General features: G+C 33.1%; 1 protein-coding gene across 10 annotated transcripts in view; it reads right to left on the reverse strand.

Annotated features, from left to right (window-relative positions):
• FER (FER tyrosine kinase) overlaps positions 1-19,971 on the reverse strand; it is a 484,685-nt gene that overhangs the window by 427,675 nt on the left and 37,039 nt on the right. For 9 of the 10 annotated variants that reach the window (XM_054688073.1, XM_054688071.1, XM_054688072.1 and 6 more), the window contains one exon: positions 8,887-9,154. In XM_054688073.1, coding sequence (XP_054544048.1) covers positions 8,887-9,093 — 207 coding nt within the window. In that variant the 5' untranslated portion in view covers positions 9,094-9,154. Of the gene's footprint in view, positions 1-7,333; positions 7,491-8,886; positions 9,155-19,971 lie in introns of those variants that run through there. The other variant, XM_054688076.1, reaches the window with a different exon arrangement.

Consider the following 19,971-nt stretch of genomic DNA (forward strand, 5'->3'; position numbering starts at 1 on the left):
AAATGACATTATGTGGTAGTTGACAGAGCAGGATATCCATTTTTGATAATAACATGGTAAAATTACTAAATTTCCCAAATTTGGTCATTATATTACACATAAATTTTAGAAAATACAGGCTTAATTATTTAAGAATAAGGGAACATGATATCTTCCACTACCCTGAAAATCATTCAGAAAAAAATATATAAGATATAATATGTTGAAAGAAAAAGGTAGTCATAGAAAAAATAAGACAAAAAGTTAATTAATGGACAGAAGGGCATAGAGGAATCTGTTTTGTTGAAATTCTGCTGTATGCTTTAACTTTTTTAATAAAGATATAAAAATCATTAGGTATAAGGCTTCTGCTTCCAGTCTAGAGAAACAAAGACTGCTTTATTTACCTGCCTAAAACAACTAAAAATGTATTTTTTATATAAAAATACATGAAGCACAAGCATTCAAGTCATTGGATACCAGGCCTTGAAGGACAGTGTACCCTGAGAGAAAACAAATAAATGAACTGAGCCTGAAGGTAAACCTTATAAACTGGAGAAAATGTCCAAGTCACAGCCCAAGGAAGAAGAGTCAAGCAGAGTCCAGCAATCCCTGTGAGTTAAGAGACTAAGGTCAGAGCACAAAGACGCTAACATAGTAACGTAGTCAATGTACTGGAGAAGAGACAAAGTCAGGGTAGTGAAGAGTAGAGAGCTGAGTAAAAAGAAAACTCAGGAGATCTGCAAAGACTTGCCTTTGATTATTCAGCTAAGTGCTAATCTGTTAAAGAGTATGAGAAACTACCATATGCCAAGAAAATAACCTAACACAGGGATATAAAGAACATGGTCTGGAGCTCACATGGGTCCTTGGAATCATACCAGGTCCCAGCAGTCAGAGTATAAAATCTCATAATACGGGGCTCATGCCTTTGAGTACTGAGAAAGATCTTGATAAGAATCACCCTAGACTTCACATAAATCTGATTCCACATAACAGACATAAAAGAAAAAACTAAAAAAACGAAACTGTCTCTACATAATGTAACCAAAACAAAGTCAAATATATTTAAAGAAATAAAAAATAATCAGTACCTAAAAAGGTAAAATTCACAATGCCTGGCATCAAATAAAAGATTACCAGATGCAGGAAAATACAACCCAAAATAGTGAGAAAAGTCAGTCAGTCAGAACCAACTCAAAGTAACACATGAGACAGAAATAACACAAATGTAACACAGCGGACAAATAAAAAGTGGCTACGACCGTATTCCATATGTTCAAGAAACTAAGGAAAAGATGCAGCATATTAAGTATAGACATGAAAGATTAAAAAGGTTCAAGCTGAACCATTAGAGATTATTTATATTTATGCCTTGCTCTTTTTCAATAAGGATATGGCTCAACAACTCAATTTCTGTTTCCTCCAGCTCCTCCGTCCCTTGAAATGCGGGTGAGGGGAAAAAAAGAATTGGGTTTTGGCAGAGATGAAAAGATAAATAGTAGAGAGGCACATATAAATTTAAATAATGGTGACACAGGAAATGACAATGCCAGACAAGGAGGAGAGTGGAGGATGTGGTATTGCTGGAAAGAAAGGGCCATAAAGATCAGAATTAATCTGTAATATGCATATAAAGGGTACTGGAAGCAGAAATGTTTGAGATGGATAATACATTGTATGGAATCAGTGATAGATCAGACATTATGTAAAAATATGATTAGAGAAATGGAAGACATTGCAATAGAAAGTAACCACAATGAAACACAGACAAAAAACAGAAAAATACGTAAGTAGAACATAAGTAAACTGGAAAAACCTCCAGGTGGCCAAATATGTATAGAAGTTCCCAAAGGAAAGAAAAAAAGGGAAAAATAAAAAAAAAAAATTGAAAAAAATGGCTATATTTTTCCAAAGTTTATAAAAACTGTAAGCCAACAGAACTAAAAAGTTCAACAAATTAATAGCACAAGAAATATGAAGAAAACTACACAAAGGCACATAAAAATTGCTTTAAATAAGTGATAAAGGAAAAATCCTAAGTATAGGGGGGAAACCATTAGATACAATTTTTTCATCAAAAACAGGGCATCCTGGTGGGGCAAGGACTTAAGCTGCAACCTGTGAAGCTATCCACAGCCTCTGCAGCATGAGTTCAATCCCAGGCCACATGGCACAGCAGCAGACCTCTCCTGTCTCATCAGCTGCTCCCCTCAGCAGTGTACTTCAGTCAATCTGCCTGTTCTGTTCCCTACTCTGTCTCTCTGTCTCTGGTGAATCCTCTCACCCCCCACACCTCTGGCCTGTACCTCAGTTCTTGTATGCATAAATAAATAAATCTTTAAAAAAAAAAACAATGCAACACAAGAATACAGGGACATCTTTAAAGTAGTGAATGCAAAAAGTGCTAAACTGGAATTCTATGTACAACAAAAATATTTTTCAAAAAAAACATAAACATACGTCCACTTTTACAAAAAACTTTAAAGAAAATTAACTACCAGCAGACTTCCTTTATAAGAAATGTTAAAGGAAGTCCTTCAAGCAAAAGGAAAACACCAGTTGGAATCTTAGATCTCCTCTTCAAAGAAATGTACTCTTCAAAGAAATGAGGAATACTATTAAGTGCAACTCAATGGGTTATGTTCCAAAAAAAATAAAATAACCAACATAATCAAAAGATAAACAACTCTTTGTAGCAGTGGAATTTATAACATAAAATTAAAAGGTCTGATAATAATAGCACAAAAGACACAGGGAGAAATGGAAGTATACTATTACAGAAATTTTATTATAGATGAGGCCCTACATATCACTAAAATACATATGTTTAGTAAATTTAAGAAATATACTACAAATCCTAGAGCAATCACTAAAATAACACAATAACTATTATAGAAAACAATCCAACGAAGGAAGAAAAATATAATGATAAAAATCCAATTAGTCCAAAAGAGGTGGGAAAAGGGAAATAAGAACAAAGTGAGAGCAGACAGCACGGAGGGAAAAAATAGCAAGATTACCAATTTAAACCTAATCATCTCAATGATCCCATTAAATGAAAATAAATTAAACTGCAGAGATTATCAAATCAGGAAAGAAAGCAAAACCCAACTATATGCTGCCTATAAGAAACCTACTTTAAATATAATAACCAGATAGGGTGAAAAAGACATACATGCCATGCTAATATTAACCAAGAGGGTTTATATTATTATCAGATAGAGTACATTTCATAGCAAAGACTATTTCTGATGAAGGTAATTTAATTATGATAAAGGAATAAATTCGTAAGAGGAACTGAAAAATCCTAAACATCAGTCACCTAATAAGCAAATTTATGTGCTTATAAAAAAAAATTTAAAGTAACAATTCTAAACATTTATGCACCTAGTAACAGATATTCAAAATACTGGAAGTAAAAGTTAAGTAGACTTCAAGGAGAAACAAACAAATTTACAATCATAGTCAGAAATTTCAATTCCAGTCTCCCAAACATTGATAGAACAAATAGACAAAAATGACTAAAGAAATAAATACCTGCACACCATTATCAACAATTTTGACCAAACTGTCATTATAGAACACTCCAACATAAGCAGAATATCAAGTGCACAATACAGAACATATTCTGAAACAAGTATACATAAATTTAAAAAGATTCAAGTCATATAAATAGGTTCATGCAGAACAGTGGAACTAAATTTGAAATCACTAAAAAAAAAATCTTGGAAAAAAGCCCAAATATTTAGAAATTAAATAACAGACGTTAAAAAAAGATATTGGTCAAAGAAGAAATAAAAAGGAAGGCTAAATGCATTTTGGACTGAAAGAAAATGAAATAGGCATATGAAAATCTATGGGGAACAGTTAAAATATTACTCAGAGAAAATTAATAGCACTATAAGCTTGTATTACAAAAGAAAAAAGGTCTTAAATCAATAAATAATCTCAGCTTCCATATTTAGTAAGTCAGGATGGGGGAGGGGAGGAGAGCAACTGAAACTCAAATTATATGGTGGGAAAATGAATAGATATCAGAGCAGAAGTCAGGGCAATAAAAAAACAGAACAAGAGACAATCAATGAAATCAAAAGATGATTCTCAGACAATATCAGTAAAATTGAGAAACCACTAACCAGCCTAAGAGGAGACAAATGGTCCATAACAAGAATGAGAGGTAATAACTACTACAAATTCTACAGCTATTAAAAAGACAATAAGGTAAAATAGTAAACACATTTAACTTTGACAACTTAGACAAAAATGAAATTCTTTGAAAGGCACAACCTACTCAAGAAATAGAGATCGACAGAATAGCCATCTACCTTAATTCAAGGTTCAAAACATTCACCAAGTGAAACCTCCAGGCCTAGACAGCTTCATTGGTGAACTCCACCAAATAGCTAAGCAAATAACACCAGTTCTACACAAACTTCTCCAGAAAACTGAGTAACAGAAAATACTCGCCAATAGTCCAGCATTACTGTGATAGACAATATTACAAGGAAAGGAAACAGCAAATCAATACCCCTCAGGAACAGTGATACAAACGTTCAAAAAAAAAAATTAGCAAACTTATTCCAATAATATAAAAATAATACATGAAAAACAAATGAGGTTAATCCAGAAATGTAAGATTTTTTTAAAAATTTAAAACATTTTAAAATCAATTAACACATTCCAACAAGTTATCAAACAGAAAAGAAAAATCAATATAATCAAAAATTTCAATAAATCATCTAAGCATAAAAAAGACATAGGACTTAACAAAATACAACATTAATTCATGAAAAAAAAAAGCTCAACTAACTGGGAATAGAAGGGAATTTCTACAAGCTCACAGAATACATCAGCAAAAAAACCCACAGCTAACATCCTAATTAATTGTGAAAGACTACATGCTTTTTCCATAAGATCAGGAAGAAGACACATATGTCAATATTTATGTTCCGTTTTGTACTAGAGGTTCTAACCAGCGCAAAAACCAAGAAAAATAAACAAAAGGTATCCAAATTAGAAAGGGAGAAGCAAAATTCTATTTGTATTTATAGATGACATAATATCTAGGTAAGAAGTTTAATAAAAGCTACAAAGTCTTGAAAGGTTTAGGTGATAAGATTAATACACATGATAACGTTTGAACAGTGGGAAACTGAAATTTAGAAAAATACAATTTGAGAATCAAAAAAGATGAAATAGGGCCTCCCCAGTGGCGCAGCAGTTGAGCACTGGGTTGCGAAGCTGCCTGAAGCCTCTGCAGCACCGGTTCGTTCCCCCGCTGCCGGTGAGGTTCCCACATGGCGCGCAGACCTCTCCTGCCGCCCGCTGCTCCCCTTAGCAGTGTATTTTGTCAGTCTGCCTGTTCTGCTCCCTGCTCTGGCTCTGATGAATTCTCTCACCCTCCCGCGCTTCTGACTATACCCAGTGCTTAAATAAATAAATAAATAAATAAATAAATGTTTTGAGAATTAAAAATAAATAAATAAGATGAAATATACATTAATCTGAAAGATCTGCACAATGAAAACTCAGAAAAATTAAATTATATACCATTCATGAATTGATGACCAGTACTGCTAAGATATTTTCCCAAAATTTGTAACATTTATGAATTGATAACCAATACAGTTAAGACATATTTTTCCTTGGGCCTCCCCTGGTGGCGCAGCGCTTCAGCACTGGGCTATGAAGCTGCCCGCAGCCTCTACAGCGGCAGTTCGATCCCTGGCCACCAGCGAGGCGAGGCGTCCCACATGGAGCACAGACCTCTCCTGCTGCCCGCTGCTCCCCTCAGCAGTGTATTTCATCAGTCTGCCTGTTCTATTCCCCGCTCTGGCTCTGGTGAATTCTCTTACCCTCCCACTCTTCTGTCTGTACCCAGTGCTTGTACAAATAAATAAATCTTAAAAAAAAGAGATATTTTCCCAAAATTTACCTATATATTGAATTCATTCCTATCAGAATTCACAATCCTCTTTTATATAAATTGACAACTTTATTCTAAAATTCAAAAGAAAATACATAGGAATTAAAAGAACAAAACATTTTTGCAATAAAAGAACAAAGTGAAATTACACTCCCTGGCTTTGATTTTGAGATTATCAAGCAGTAATAATCAAATCATATGTTACTGGTGTTATGGTAGCCAAGGATACATGATGAAGAATGTGTGCAGAATGAAATTCACATGGTCAATTAATTTCAAACAAAAATGCAAAGGCAATTTGGTTGAGAGAGCTTTTACTCTTTTCAACAAATAGTGGTAGAATATATAGATATCTTTATGTAAAAAATGAACTTTGTTATATACTTTGTCCCATATACAAAATTAACTAAATATTGGATAGACCCAAATATAAAACTTTAAACTATAAAACTTATAGATGCAAACACAAGATTTTTTTAGATATGTCACCAAAAGCACAATGCTATAAAGAAAAAATTGCTATACTGGAATTTACTTTTAGGTAGAATAAATTATGGCTTCTCAGTGTTTAAAGGAATGACTGATTTACTCCTGTTTTTCTTGGATTTCTAATCACTGTTCAATTGTTATCTCTTGATATTTCTTCCATGAATGGTAATGCTATAGATTTAAACCACTCCCAATCTGCATCACCTTTCCCTAATCCCTTTTGTCACCCCAAAATCTTTTCTGATTTCCATAATTATCTAAACATTTGTTATCTTTCCCTCACCAAAATATTTGGCACTTCAAATCTACACTGCTGATTACTTTACTGATATGATGTCATAAATCCTCAGTCTTCTTATCTATTTCACTTTCCTTTTATTATCTTACTTTTCCAAGAGCGTAATTTTAGTTAAATATAATAAACAAAACCACAAGGCTCCACTCCTTCGCCAAAAAAAAAAAAAAAAACTCACTAAAATGCAATAGAATTATTTAAGTATAAATGCACATCAATAAAGAAAATAGAAAAAGGGACAACCACAAATAAAAAAAAACCAACAAAATGTAAGAAAGTAAAAAGCAGGTAAGTGGTAACTGATTAACATATCTTGAAAAGTTGAAACTTAAATGGTCTGTAAAAGGAAAGTCAAGAAGAAAAGGTAAATTTACAAAGTAAGACAAATTCAATACATCTCAGGAACTGGAGAGACCAAAATGAAGGAGTGGAAAGAATGTGGAAATAGGATTGATTCAGGGTCTATATATATATATAAACAGCAGGGAGAAGTTTAGTTTTAATTGTTCAGCCCACAAGCAGGCAAAATATACAACAAAGTTCATTTTTTACATAAAGATATCATATATTCTTCAGTCAATGCAGAAGAAAACAAAAGAGAGAAATGAATCCTTAGACACAGACACCACCAAGCAACTTACCAGAAAGAAGAGGATTAGCATTCAACCTACTTTCCCTATATGGAGGGTAAATGATTGTCAGGCTTTTCTGCCCTCTGCCATTAGAACTGATGATGGATCCCTGCAGTCCAGAAGGCATGCCTGATGGCAGGCACCTGGATTTTGTTGTTTATATTCAGTTGTATTCTACACTCACCCTTAAAAAGAGTTACCAAATAAAACATGACAAGCATTTAAATTTGAGTTTTAGATAAACAATAAGCAATCTTTACTGTATTATGTCTCAAATACTACATGCATTTTTTTAAAAGATTTATTTATACAACAACTGGGGTACAGGCCAGATGCACAGGAGGGTGAGAGGATTCACCAGAGACAGAGCGGGAAACAGAACAGGCAAACTGACGAAATATACTGCTAAGGGGAGCAGCGGGCGAGACAGGAGAGGTCTGTAGCACCATGTGGGATTCTCGCAGGCTGGCTGCAATCGAACCCGCACTGCACAGGCTGCGGATAGCTTCACAGTGCAGCTCTCAATTGTCTTCGCCACCAGGAAGGCCCTACATGCATACTTAAATGGTGGCCTATATTTTTATTTGCTGTATCTGGCTGGCAACCCTACCTTCAGACAAGAGACTAGAGATTTCCTTTCTGGGATAACCTGGCTGACCCAAGAAAAGAAATAAAAGTGATTAACATTAAGAAGTTTTCAACAAAATCCCAGATTCTTACCTAACCAAACATACCACACAAATATTTCCCATAGGAAACAGTTTTCTCAACAACCTACTAAAATCCTAACACTAGTAAGTGAAAGAAACACACAAATATTTTCTTAACTTTCCAACATAAAACTGGCTGGACTTTTTATACTCTGAATAAATATTATGAACTACAATATTTAAGTAAGATTGTGGAAATAAAGCAAAAATTCAACAACTGTTATGTATGTAATATTTCATCTTTGGTACCTTTAAAGAACAATTAACAGTGTAATTTTTGGCCTTTATATTTATCCCCTTACTTTTAAATTTTATATGATGTTTGTATAATCTTGGAGTTAAAATCCATAGTTTATCCAATGATTTTTTAAATGAATAAACATCAAAATACTAGTGTTTTAGTTATGAAATGACAGCAAAGAACAGCTACATGGTAAAATAAACCATCTGATCACTATACTAACCATTCAGAGAGGAATTCAAGAGAAGGCACATTATAGTAAAAGTATGTGTCTTAAATAGAAAACAGCAGAGATCAAGGAACACAAAGAAGGTAATAAATAAAATTTGTAACAATGATTCACAAACCTAATTAGAAAGATCATGGTTTCTGCTAAAAAAAATTTTTTTTGAAGCTCAAAAATTTCATACCTGTGACTTGAAATATCAGGAAGTATAACCCATAATTTATGATTTTTGAAACTGTCCCCTTGAGATTCTGATAAGCATCAGGATTTTGGAATCACTGCCTTAGAATGTTGACTTAGGTATACTAATTCAACAGTATGATCTATTTTCCTTAAGCCCAATTATGATACTATACATAATAAATGATGAAATTATTATTCTTACCTTGGATACATTGCTGACATAATTCACTTGGATAGTACTTTCCTTGTCAACTTGATTACAAAGATTCTGTAAAGTAGATGCATATTCTTTATCACTTTTTATTCTCAGGGCCATAAATTTCTTCACTGATTCCAGTAACCGTAATTCCCAGTCTTGCAATTTTAATACAGCTTCATGTGAATTCTTCAAGTCACTCCCAAACCCCATTTTGGTAAGGCACCGTCTTATCCTCCACACTGAACAAGTGAGCCTTCTAATCAGCACATATCTGTATATGTAAATAGAAGAAAAAAATAACCTTAAATCAGAAGGAAATTAATCTTCAAAGCAAAGTTATGGCCCATTTCTCTTAGGGTAAAAATATCACTACAACTGAATGATTATTCCCAAAATATCATGACCAACACAATATCCACCAGGATCACATCTATTCAACTTTTATTAGCAATTCTAGCCAGTAAAATGAAAAAAGACATAAAGATTAGAAAGGAAGAAAAAACACAATTTTCATTTGCAGATTACATGACATTGTATATGGAAAATTCCAAGGAAAGCAACAAAAAAGTATTATAATAAATGAGTAAGATTATAGGGTATAAGACAAATAAACAAAAATCAATTGTATTAACATACAATAGCAATGATTAATTCAAAACTGAAATTTAAAAATGATTCTATTTAAACCTCATAAAGAATAAAATATAAATTTTAAAAAGCAAATATATAACTTATACTCTTAAAGCCACAAAATAGAGTCTAAAGAAATTAAAGACCTAAAATAAAGGGAAAGACTAAAATTATACATCCAAAAGACAAAATATTATTAAGAAAACAATATTCTCCAATTTGATCTACAATCAATTCTATCCATGTTAACATTTAAATAGCTTTTAGACAGAAAATTCACACCAAATTCATACAGAAATGGAAAAGAGCCAGATTAGGCAAAAAAGAAAAAAGAAAAAGAATGAAGTTAAAGGACTCATACTTCTTGACTTCAAAACATACTGAAAAGATACAAAAATCAAGACAACGCGGTATTGGCATATGGGGAAACACAGAGATCAATGAAATAGAGTCCGCAGATAAATGTTTACATTTATGGTTAAATGATTTTCTGCACCATCCCACCCCCCAAAAAAAAGTTAACTCCAAAAGGATTATAAATATAAATATCAGAGTTTATAATTAAAAAACTCACAGAAGAAAACAGAAAAAAATCTTTACAGAAAAAAAACTTCAAAAACTTGTATCAAGTAATACTTTCTTAAATACAACACCAAAGCACAAGAAACAAAATAAAAACAGATAAATTAGATTTCATCAAACTTTAAAATTCTGTACTTCAAAGGACACCATCAAGAAAATGAAAAGGCTGAAAACAAAAAAGGTGGAGTCCTGGTCATTGTCTTAACATTCTGTTCTTTGGAGTGATGTATTTAATTTTACAGATAAGAATGGCAGCAGTTATAGTGCAAATGTTTTTTAGAGAAATGAATAGAAATAATCCATTTTGAGGAAGCTATGGCAAAATCAAATACAAAGCATAGTTTGCTTTTGGAATCTTCTTCATCTTATCTATTAAGTTCCAGTCTGAGTGGTTATATTTCTCTAAGTCTAATGACTCTTTTCATTGTAAGGACACACTATATAGCTCTGCATCTTAGGCACTAGAAACCTATAAAGATGACCATCATCTGTGCTAAATGTATTCTGGTAAAAACACTGGAAAGATTAACATTGATAAATGTTCTGCTAATATGACAGAATTTTCCAACCATATTTATACACCAAGCAATACTTTTGAAAATCATGAGCACAAAAAAAAAATCCTTGTCCTTATCCTGTAGATGACAAACTACTAATTACATAGACTCAGCCTAACAATGATAATCTATTAAAAATTCCACCAAAGGAGCACTTTCTTTCACTTACGTAAACCAAATCATCAAATTAGGAAAAAAAAAATAAGAGTCAGAAGACTGAGTTCATTGGACAATGAAAAAAAATGAAAATTTTCGAGACTCCTACCCTCCTAACCCTCCCATCCAAGGGGCAACGATCACTTAGTAACTTCTGTTGTAAACACAAATATGGCTAGAAAGCAATGTGGTAGGCTACAAAACCCAAAACCTATGAATAAGACTAACAGATGCATTTCTGAACCATCTTTTTCCAAAATAGCATTTTTTAATGATCATTCAGAACACAATTTTGAAGAGAATTACCCAAGATGGTCCACTAACCAGAAATCTGACCTCAGTGTTTCAGAGATAACTAGTATACCTGATTTCAAATATGCAGTCTGGCTCTACAATCAAGATTTGCTAGCTGACAAAATAATCAAATTATTAATATAATATTTAAAGTTTTCCCCTAGACATAGTTACCATTCACAAAGAACTTCTCAGCTTATGAAAAAATTAGATTGTTTTGAATATTCCTTTGAACACAGGTGCAAAAATCTTGAACAAAATCCTAGCAAAATGACTACAACAATGCATTAAAAGTACTATATACCATGACCAAGAGGAATCTATACCAGGGACACAAAGACAGTTCAACATCCAAAAATCAATCAACATAATTCACCATACCAACAAAAGAAAGGTAAAAACCACAAGATCATATCAACAGATGCTGAGAAAGCATTTGATAAGAGCCAACATCTTTTTTTTTTTTCTGATCAAGATTCTGTATTTATGTTTCCAGTGTGCTTTTTTTAAATATTTTTTATATCTTTTTTATGAGGAAAACCCTCAAATATCTGGATATAAACAGAGTATGTTATAACATAATAGAAGCTATTTACAACAAACCCACAACTAGTATCACTTTTAATGGTGAAAAACTGAAAGTTTTTCAGTAAATCTGGTAAAAGACAGTGATATCCACTCCCACTACTACTGTTCCACATAGCACTGGAAGTTCTAGCTAGAACAATTAGACAAGAGAAAGATATAAAAGGAATCAAAAGGTAGAAAAGGAATTGTGAAAGAAGTTATTATTTGCAGATGACAGGTGAATACACATTGCACAATCTCAAGATTCCACAGAAAAACTTATATTAGAAATAAGTCCAGCAAAGTGTCAGGGTAACACAATAATCAGCTGCCATCCTGTATACTGTTGCCATCCTGTATACAAACACTCAGAAGAGTAAGAAATGAAGAAAGTGATCCAAGATTACATCTATAAACACACACACACACACACACACACACAACCCTAGGTGTATACCTAACAAAGAAGGTAAAAGAGTTACACAGAGAACTGTAAGACACTGCTAAAAGAAATAGAAGAAGGCACAAAGAAATGGAAAAATATTCCCTGTTCATGAATTGGAAGAATCAACATTGTCAAAATGGCCATTTTACACAAAGCAATATATAGATTCAGTGCAATTGCAATAAAAATATCAATGGCGTTTTTCAAAGACATGGAGCAAACACTACTCAAACTCACAAAAGACCCTGGATAGCAAAAACAATCTAAAAAGAAGACTAAAAAGAAAGAGAATGGAGGTATCACACTTCCAGACCTCAAATTGTGTTATAAAACCATAATAAGAAGAGTCTGGTACAGAAATTAAAACAGACACATAGACCAATGGAATAGAATTGAGAGCCAAGAAAAAAATGCCACATCTATATGGACAGTTAATCTATGACAGAGGAGCTAAGAATGTACATTGGTGAAAGGAATGCCTCTTTAATAAAAGGTGTTGGGAAAATTGTATGCAATAGAAGGAAACTAGACCACTACCTCACACCATACACAAAAATCAATTCAAAATAAATAAAAGATTTGGATTTAAGACCTGACACCATAAGAACATAAAAGAAAACATAGGCAAAACATTTCATGACATAAGCTTTACTGAGCCCTTTAGGGATTCATCCCCAATGGCAAGGAAAACAAAAGAGAATATACATCAAAGGACTACATCAAATTAAAAAGCTTCGGAACTGTGAAAGAAACCACAACTAGAACAAAAAGTCACAGAATTAAGTGGGAGAAAATATTTGCACACTATAAATCTGAAAATGTACTGATACTAAAGATATGCAAATAGCTTATAAAATTCTATAAAAACAAAACAAATAACCCAATGAGAAAATGGGCAGAAAAACTAAATAGATATGTCTCCAATGATGACATAAGACTGCAAACAGGCACGGGAGAAATGTTCACCATCATTTATTATCAGATAAATGCAAATCAAAACCATAACGCAGGAAATATTTGAGAATATTAATATTTTGATATATTATTTTCCAGCTTTTAGTTTTGGGGTTAGCTCAAACTAGTAAAAATTATGAGGTTAGTGGATGATTGTTTTATGAAATTTGTAACTAAATAAAGAAAATGACTATAAAGAAATCATAATGCATGGCCTCCCCGGTGGCGCAGCGGTTGAACGCTGGGTTGCCAGGCTACTTGCAGCCTCTGCAGCACCAGTTTGATCCCCAGCCACCTGACGAGGGTCCCATATGGCGCTCAGACCTCTCCTGTTGCCCACTGCTCCCCTCAGCAGTGTACTTCGTCAGTCTGCCTGCTCTGCTCTCCCCTCTGGCTCTGGTGAATTCTCTCACTCTCCCGTGCTTCTGACTGTACCCAGTGCTTGTATAAAGAAAGGAAGAAATCTTAAAAAAAAAGAAAGAAAGAAATCATAATGAAACTGTATTTTACAACTATTTTGTTAAGAACTGAATTTTCTTTAAAAACCTGTAGTCTCTAAAGTTTCTCTTTCACTAGAACTGAACAGAGCTCTATAATTTTGCAGTTTCAAGCAAGTGAACTTCCAATAAGGATGATGCATTTTACCAACAAAGAATCAAGTTAAAAAGTAAGACTATAATGTATAATTTTAAACGCTTCATTAGGAATATGTGTGCACATATACTGCAAATTAACACCATGCCCAAATAACAGCATCTTTGCCAAGTAGCTTTATGGTCAAATAGTAATTTTTAAGTACATTGTGCTGAATAATTTGTTTTCCCTATATTGAAGCACTAAGTAATACTTCTGTTACAGAATTGAAATCTCAAAACTGTAGGGTGAGTCTTCCCTTTTTTTCCTGTGACCTGTCAGTCAAAGTCACCATACTGTTCTTTTTGCCCAATGTGAAAAGCATTTGCCAGTAAGTTTTTTTATTCTGTATATTTCTGGCATTAATATTCTATTTACTTTATAGCAAATAATTTGCATTATCAAACAATACTTTGATAATTGAAGTATAGTTTGGCTATTAAAAAAAGCAGATTTTAAGTTGATAAAGAGATGGATCTGGATCTACTGTGCTCCAGGCTTAGTGAAATCCTATTAGACAAATTTCACAGAAAGTACAGATGATGCACATCAGGTAATAAACTTTTAACTGCCTATTATCTGTTGTTCAGATATTGATAATATTATGCCTGAAAAGGATCTCTAAAGGGACTATGGTATAATGACTGAATAATGCTGATTTGATTAGTGCTTCCATTTACAAGAATATATTTCCAATATTAAGTTAAACCTGTTGTAAAATTTTATAATAGCTTAATTTATAAAATTATATTCATCAAAGGAGAATTTTTTTTTCTTTTTTGTTAAATGTGGAAGTCTTTTAGTCTTTTACTAAAAATGGAATTAATTTTTATCAAAACAATTATTGTAATGTTGCTTAAAAGAATCAGAAAAATCTGAATGATAGAATGGTTAAAACTTTCTCTAAACAATCAAATTAATTAATGTTTAATATTTCAGTATTATTTTTATTTTGAGACTTCCAGGACAATAAAAGAGATAAAAGTATTGAAACTACTGAGCTATTTAAAGCAGGTGAGAAAATTGTGTTTTTTTTTTTTTTTTTTTTTTTTTGTAGAACTGGCGTATAGGCCAGAGGTGCAGGGGATGAGAGGATTCACTAGAGATAGAGTGGGGAGAAGAAAAGGCAGATTCACAGAAATGCACTGTTAAGGGAAGCAGCAGTATGTGGGTTAGCTCACTGGAAGAGGCTGAAACTCGGGTTGGAGCAGTGATAGCACTGAGACTTAACCCCTAGGTCAACTGGGAGGACCAGAACAATTTGATTTTTGACATCACATTGTGAATATAAAGTTTATTATATTTTTTCTACTTTTGGGGTATACTGAAAAATGTTAAATAAAAAACTGTAAGACATTTTTCAGTATGAAAATATTTAACAAACCCAATTCCAGATTATTACTTGAGATTAAGGCATAAAGTGTAATAAATATATGAAAACTCAAAACTCAAATGTATCTTAAGACCTCCCAGGTTTTTTTTGTTTGTTTATTTTGTTTTTTTGAGCCAATTCATTTTGGCTTCACAGAGATTTCCCATCACATTTAAGAATTTTGTTTTCTTTGATTTGTTTGAGTTATGTCTCTAGGTATGCTATTTTTGAAATGTGTAAATATGGAATTTAGGAATATTATTTATATTTATTATTTAGGATAATGTATTGTTAAATTACCTTACTATAAATCATGACAAAATTCCTTTTTTTTTTCTGTTTTGGATATACGCAACCCACTCATAGACTTGAATTTTTATTTTAGTTTTCCTGTCCCAACTTTACTATGTCTGAAAATCTAGTTGGTGGAAGTAGCATCAAGAAGTGAACTTGCCAAAAGGCACTAGTATAACAAGTAAAAGCCCAATAATATTGATAATTCCTGAAAAAAAAGTAAAATTTTTGTGCTTTAAAGGACACTATCAAGAAAGTGAAAAGAGGGGCCTGCCTGGTGGTACAAGGGGTGAAGCTATCTGCAGTAACAAGAACAAGAGCTCCATCCCTGCAAGGGAGCTAACCCACATGGCGCAGCAGACCTCTCCTGTCTACCCCTCTGCTTCCCTCAGCAGTGCATTTCAGTAGATCTGCCTGTTTTGCTCCCCACTCTGTCTCTGGTGAATCCTCTCACCCCCCTGCACCTCTGTCCTGTACCCCAGTTCTTGTATAAATAGATAAATAAATCTTTTTTAAAAAAGTGAAAAGATAACCCACAGGCTAGAAGAAGTGATTTATAAATCATATATCTGACGAGATACTCCTCTATGGAAAATATAAATAATTCTTACAATGCAATTAAAAAAAAACAATAAAAAATAAAAAAAGTATCTAGATAAAAAGATTTACACATGAACAATAAGCACAAAAAAGTATGTTCAGTATCATTAGTCATTTGGAAAATACAAATCAATATACAACTCACACCAGGATCTGTATAGTCAAAAAGACAGATAATAAAATGTTAAAGAGTCTATGGAAAGAGTAGAATCCTTATATATTACTGGTAAATATATAAAATTGTTTCGCCTCTGTGAAAAAGTTTGGTAGTGCCTCAAAAGTTAAATTGAGAGTTATATGGACCAGTACATAACCACAAGAAAAGAAAACAAACATCTACACAAAAAATAGTTCAGGAATGGTTGAGCAGATTTATAGTAGCCACAAGTGAACAAGGAAGAATAACAGAAATGTATTCATTCCATGATTTAGACTATAAAACACAATAAGAGAAATGTATTGCTGGAAGACCAGTAAGAGACAAAAAAAAAAAAAAGTGAGTATGCGGTGAATTAAAAAAAGAAATTCTCTCAAATCTAGCTGTACATGGTTAGTAGGAAATGGCATACCAGCTTATCTCCCACTAGTCACTGTTCAAGAAATGACAAAAGCTCAAACTCCTTGAATGAAATGGTTTTTAAAGTAAAATCAGATGGCCATGAACATGATTTTTAAAATGAATAATTTGCTGATGCTAATTTATGAAATTTCATCAAGCTGGGCATCTGTGGTTTGATTACTTTTATGCATGTACGTTATAATTCAATAAAACGAGAAACAGAATTTAATCTGGAAACTAAATATAGACTATCTTGAAGAGAGAAAGAGACATAAAGTAAAACATAGCAAAGCAAATTACAGCAATAGAGTTTGAGGACTGAGGTTCTATAATTGACAGTGTTAGATACAATGAAGAAATGAAGATAAGAGAATGGCAAGTGATTCAGGGACAAAAGAGAAGCAAACAATCCAATGACAACTTCAAGGCTTTAATAAGGAATGAGACAATATTATGTGACTATGAAACAACTTTAACACAATATATTCATTCCACAGAAATTAAATGCCTAGGTAAAATACTAATTTAACCTAATTGAAATTTGAACTCAACTACTAAAAGGTAATAGATGAAACCAACAGACTGAATGTTAACAGAAAAGCAGAGAATCAAGGACCAAACTTACAGAAATTTGTTTATCGAGGAATGGCAGAAAAAGAGGACAGAGGATAAACATTAAGTGAAGAAAAGAATAAAACAGGTTTGACAGAGTTACAGATGTCAAAATGAAGAAGGCATTAACAATGTCAACTGTCTGAGGGAAATGTGCAAACAGCCAAACAGCTGTTATTGGAATATATGAGTAAAGCTGGTATAATGAAGCAGTACCTCAGAAGCTCCTACCAACAATAACCAAAGAAAGGAACAAAAAGGTAGTTTTTAATAAAAAACAAAAATTTAAACATGTAGACAAATAAAGGAGTACAAATAATGATACAAGTTTAACAGCATGACTTCAGGGAAAGAAAAAGAAAACTTGTGTGTTAGGCAACATGGCAGTGTGTACAACTCTTAAATTTCCAGGTATTTTGAGGAAAAACAGTTTACAAAATCCTGAGTATTCACACTGGATATTCCAATATGAAAAGAAGCAAGCAGAAAGTGAGTAGATCAACCTATGGATAAAGAAGATAAAATATTTGAAAAAAGTCTTTCTATACTAGGACAGAACCTTAGAAAATACAGGGAAATCACTCTTGGCTCATCATTGTCCAGAGCTCTGTGGATGAAAGTATAACCCAGGAGTGCAGGATGTAATCCCCTAAGAAAGAGGTCCCTGACAAGACAAAACTCGTTACCAGTCAATATCGCCCACTTTACCTTCATGCTCATTTGATGTAGAAACCAAAATTAAAAGTAAAACCTAGCCACTGGTCCAGGCAAGATGACATAAAAACATTTTCCTCGCTCCTCCTCATAAATACTGGAAATAGCACAAGAGAAAATGTGAGTCTGAAAAAGTAAATTCCTTTGGTTCCAGATGTCTTATATTCTTCTCACCCAACAAAACTGAGCCAGACCAACTTTTCTTAGCCTCCAATCTAGTAACAAAAGGAATTCCATAGGCTCCCAAGATTGAACAGAAGTCCCTCTGACAACATCAAGCAAACCAAACACCACCAGCAAGAGAAACCAATTGTCAGCAAAAATAAACAGCTGAGGGAAGAGTTCTCCTTCCCTGCATAGTCTAAGGGCCCCCTCCTCTGCCAAGAGACACAGAATGAAGCAGGAAGCAAACTGCCAGTCCAGAAGTCTCTTTGTCCTTGCAGGTCCAAGAATTTCTCCTACCCCAAACAGGTAAGCTCCCAAGAGGGACTCAGTTTTAGTAAGAGGTCCAGTTTAGGAAGCTCCATGTTCTCCATGAATCCAAGACTCTTCTGCTCAGAGACATTAGGGCAGCTGATAGGCATGAGAAGGAAACACTGGCTGACTCCTCACCTAACAATAGACATTTGGCAGCTCAGTTAAAAAAAGGTCTTCTGCTCCCTCAAGCAGCACCAGCCAGAACCAATGAAGGCCTAGGGATTTATCAAATAAACAAAGTAAGCCAAAATAACAGCATAAAGACTGAAATTAAACTGTCATTTGAAACACAACCCACAAAAATAGGCCAAAACTTGAATGTTATATACTACATGGAGAGAATGCCAGTGAGTGCCTTATATTAAAAGATCAAAATAGGCTGAGTGCCCTAACATAATAGATAAAATATCTAAGAATCTATTAAAAATCACCTGTTATACCATAAACAAGGAAAAAAAATCACAAATTGATGGAGAAAGAAATGAGCTATGCCAATACTAAGATGAATCAGATGCTGGAATTATCAGAAGAGAATTTTAAATTGGCCATCATAAAAATGTTTCAATTACAAATTATCGTAAAACAACTGCAAATATACAAAATCTAAGCAAAGAAATAGAAAATAGGAAAATAACCAAGTGAAAATTACAGAATTAAAAAATACATTGCAGGAGTAAAAATCTCACTCACTGGGCTCAATAGTAGACTGAAGATGATGACAAAGGATACAAATGGTAAATACAAGGACAAAACAATAAAATTTACATAGTCCATAAAAGAAAAAAAAATTGGCTGGATAAAACAAGAAAAAAGACTTGAAGACCTATGGCCCATTAACAAAAGATTCAACATTTGTATCATCTGAGTTCCAGAAAGAGAAGGAAAAAAATAGCTGGACTGAAAGAGTATTCAAAGAAATCTGTCCATCTTGGTAAGTAATACTATATAGCTACAGAAATGAAGACAGCAAGGTATTGGTACAGGATAGACAATAGCTTAATGGAACAGTATAGAGAACCTAGAAATAGACCCACACAGATATAGTCAGTTGCTTTTTGACAAATATCCTAAAGCAATTAAATGTTGAAAAAATAGTCCTTGTAACAAGTGGTACTAGAGCAATGAATATCTATAGAAAAAAAAAAATGATCTTATATCTAACACCTTGCCCCAAAATTAAAAGAATCACATACTTAAATGCAAACATAAAACCACTTAATTCTGTTAAAGAAAAAAAAAAATGAGGAAATATTCAGGAGCTACAGCTAGGCAGAATTCTTTAGACTTGATACCAAAAAACACAATTCAAAAAAGGAAAAAATAATAAATTGGACCTCATCACACATTTGTACAAAGGGCAAGTACATAGAATATATAAAGACCTCTAAAATTTAGTAGTCAAAAACATCTTGCAAATAGAAAATGGGCAAAAGACATAGACATTTCACAGAAATGGTTATAAAAATGGCAAATAAGTTGCTTAATATCATTAGCCATCAGGGAAACGTAATTAAAACTACAATGAAATATCACTACACACCTACTAGAATGGCTAAAATAAAATATAATGAAAACACTGCATGCTTGTGAGGATGTAGAAAAACTCACCTGTTGGTGGTCAGAAAATAAAATAGTATAGCCA

The sequence above is a fragment of the Talpa occidentalis genome, unplaced genomic scaffold, assembly GCF_014898055.3.
Source record: "Talpa occidentalis isolate TD23 unplaced genomic scaffold, MPIMG_talOcc4v2.1 talOcc4.6, whole genome shotgun sequence".
Classification (NCBI taxonomy): Eukaryota; Metazoa; Chordata; class Mammalia; order Eulipotyphla; family Talpidae; genus Talpa; species Talpa occidentalis.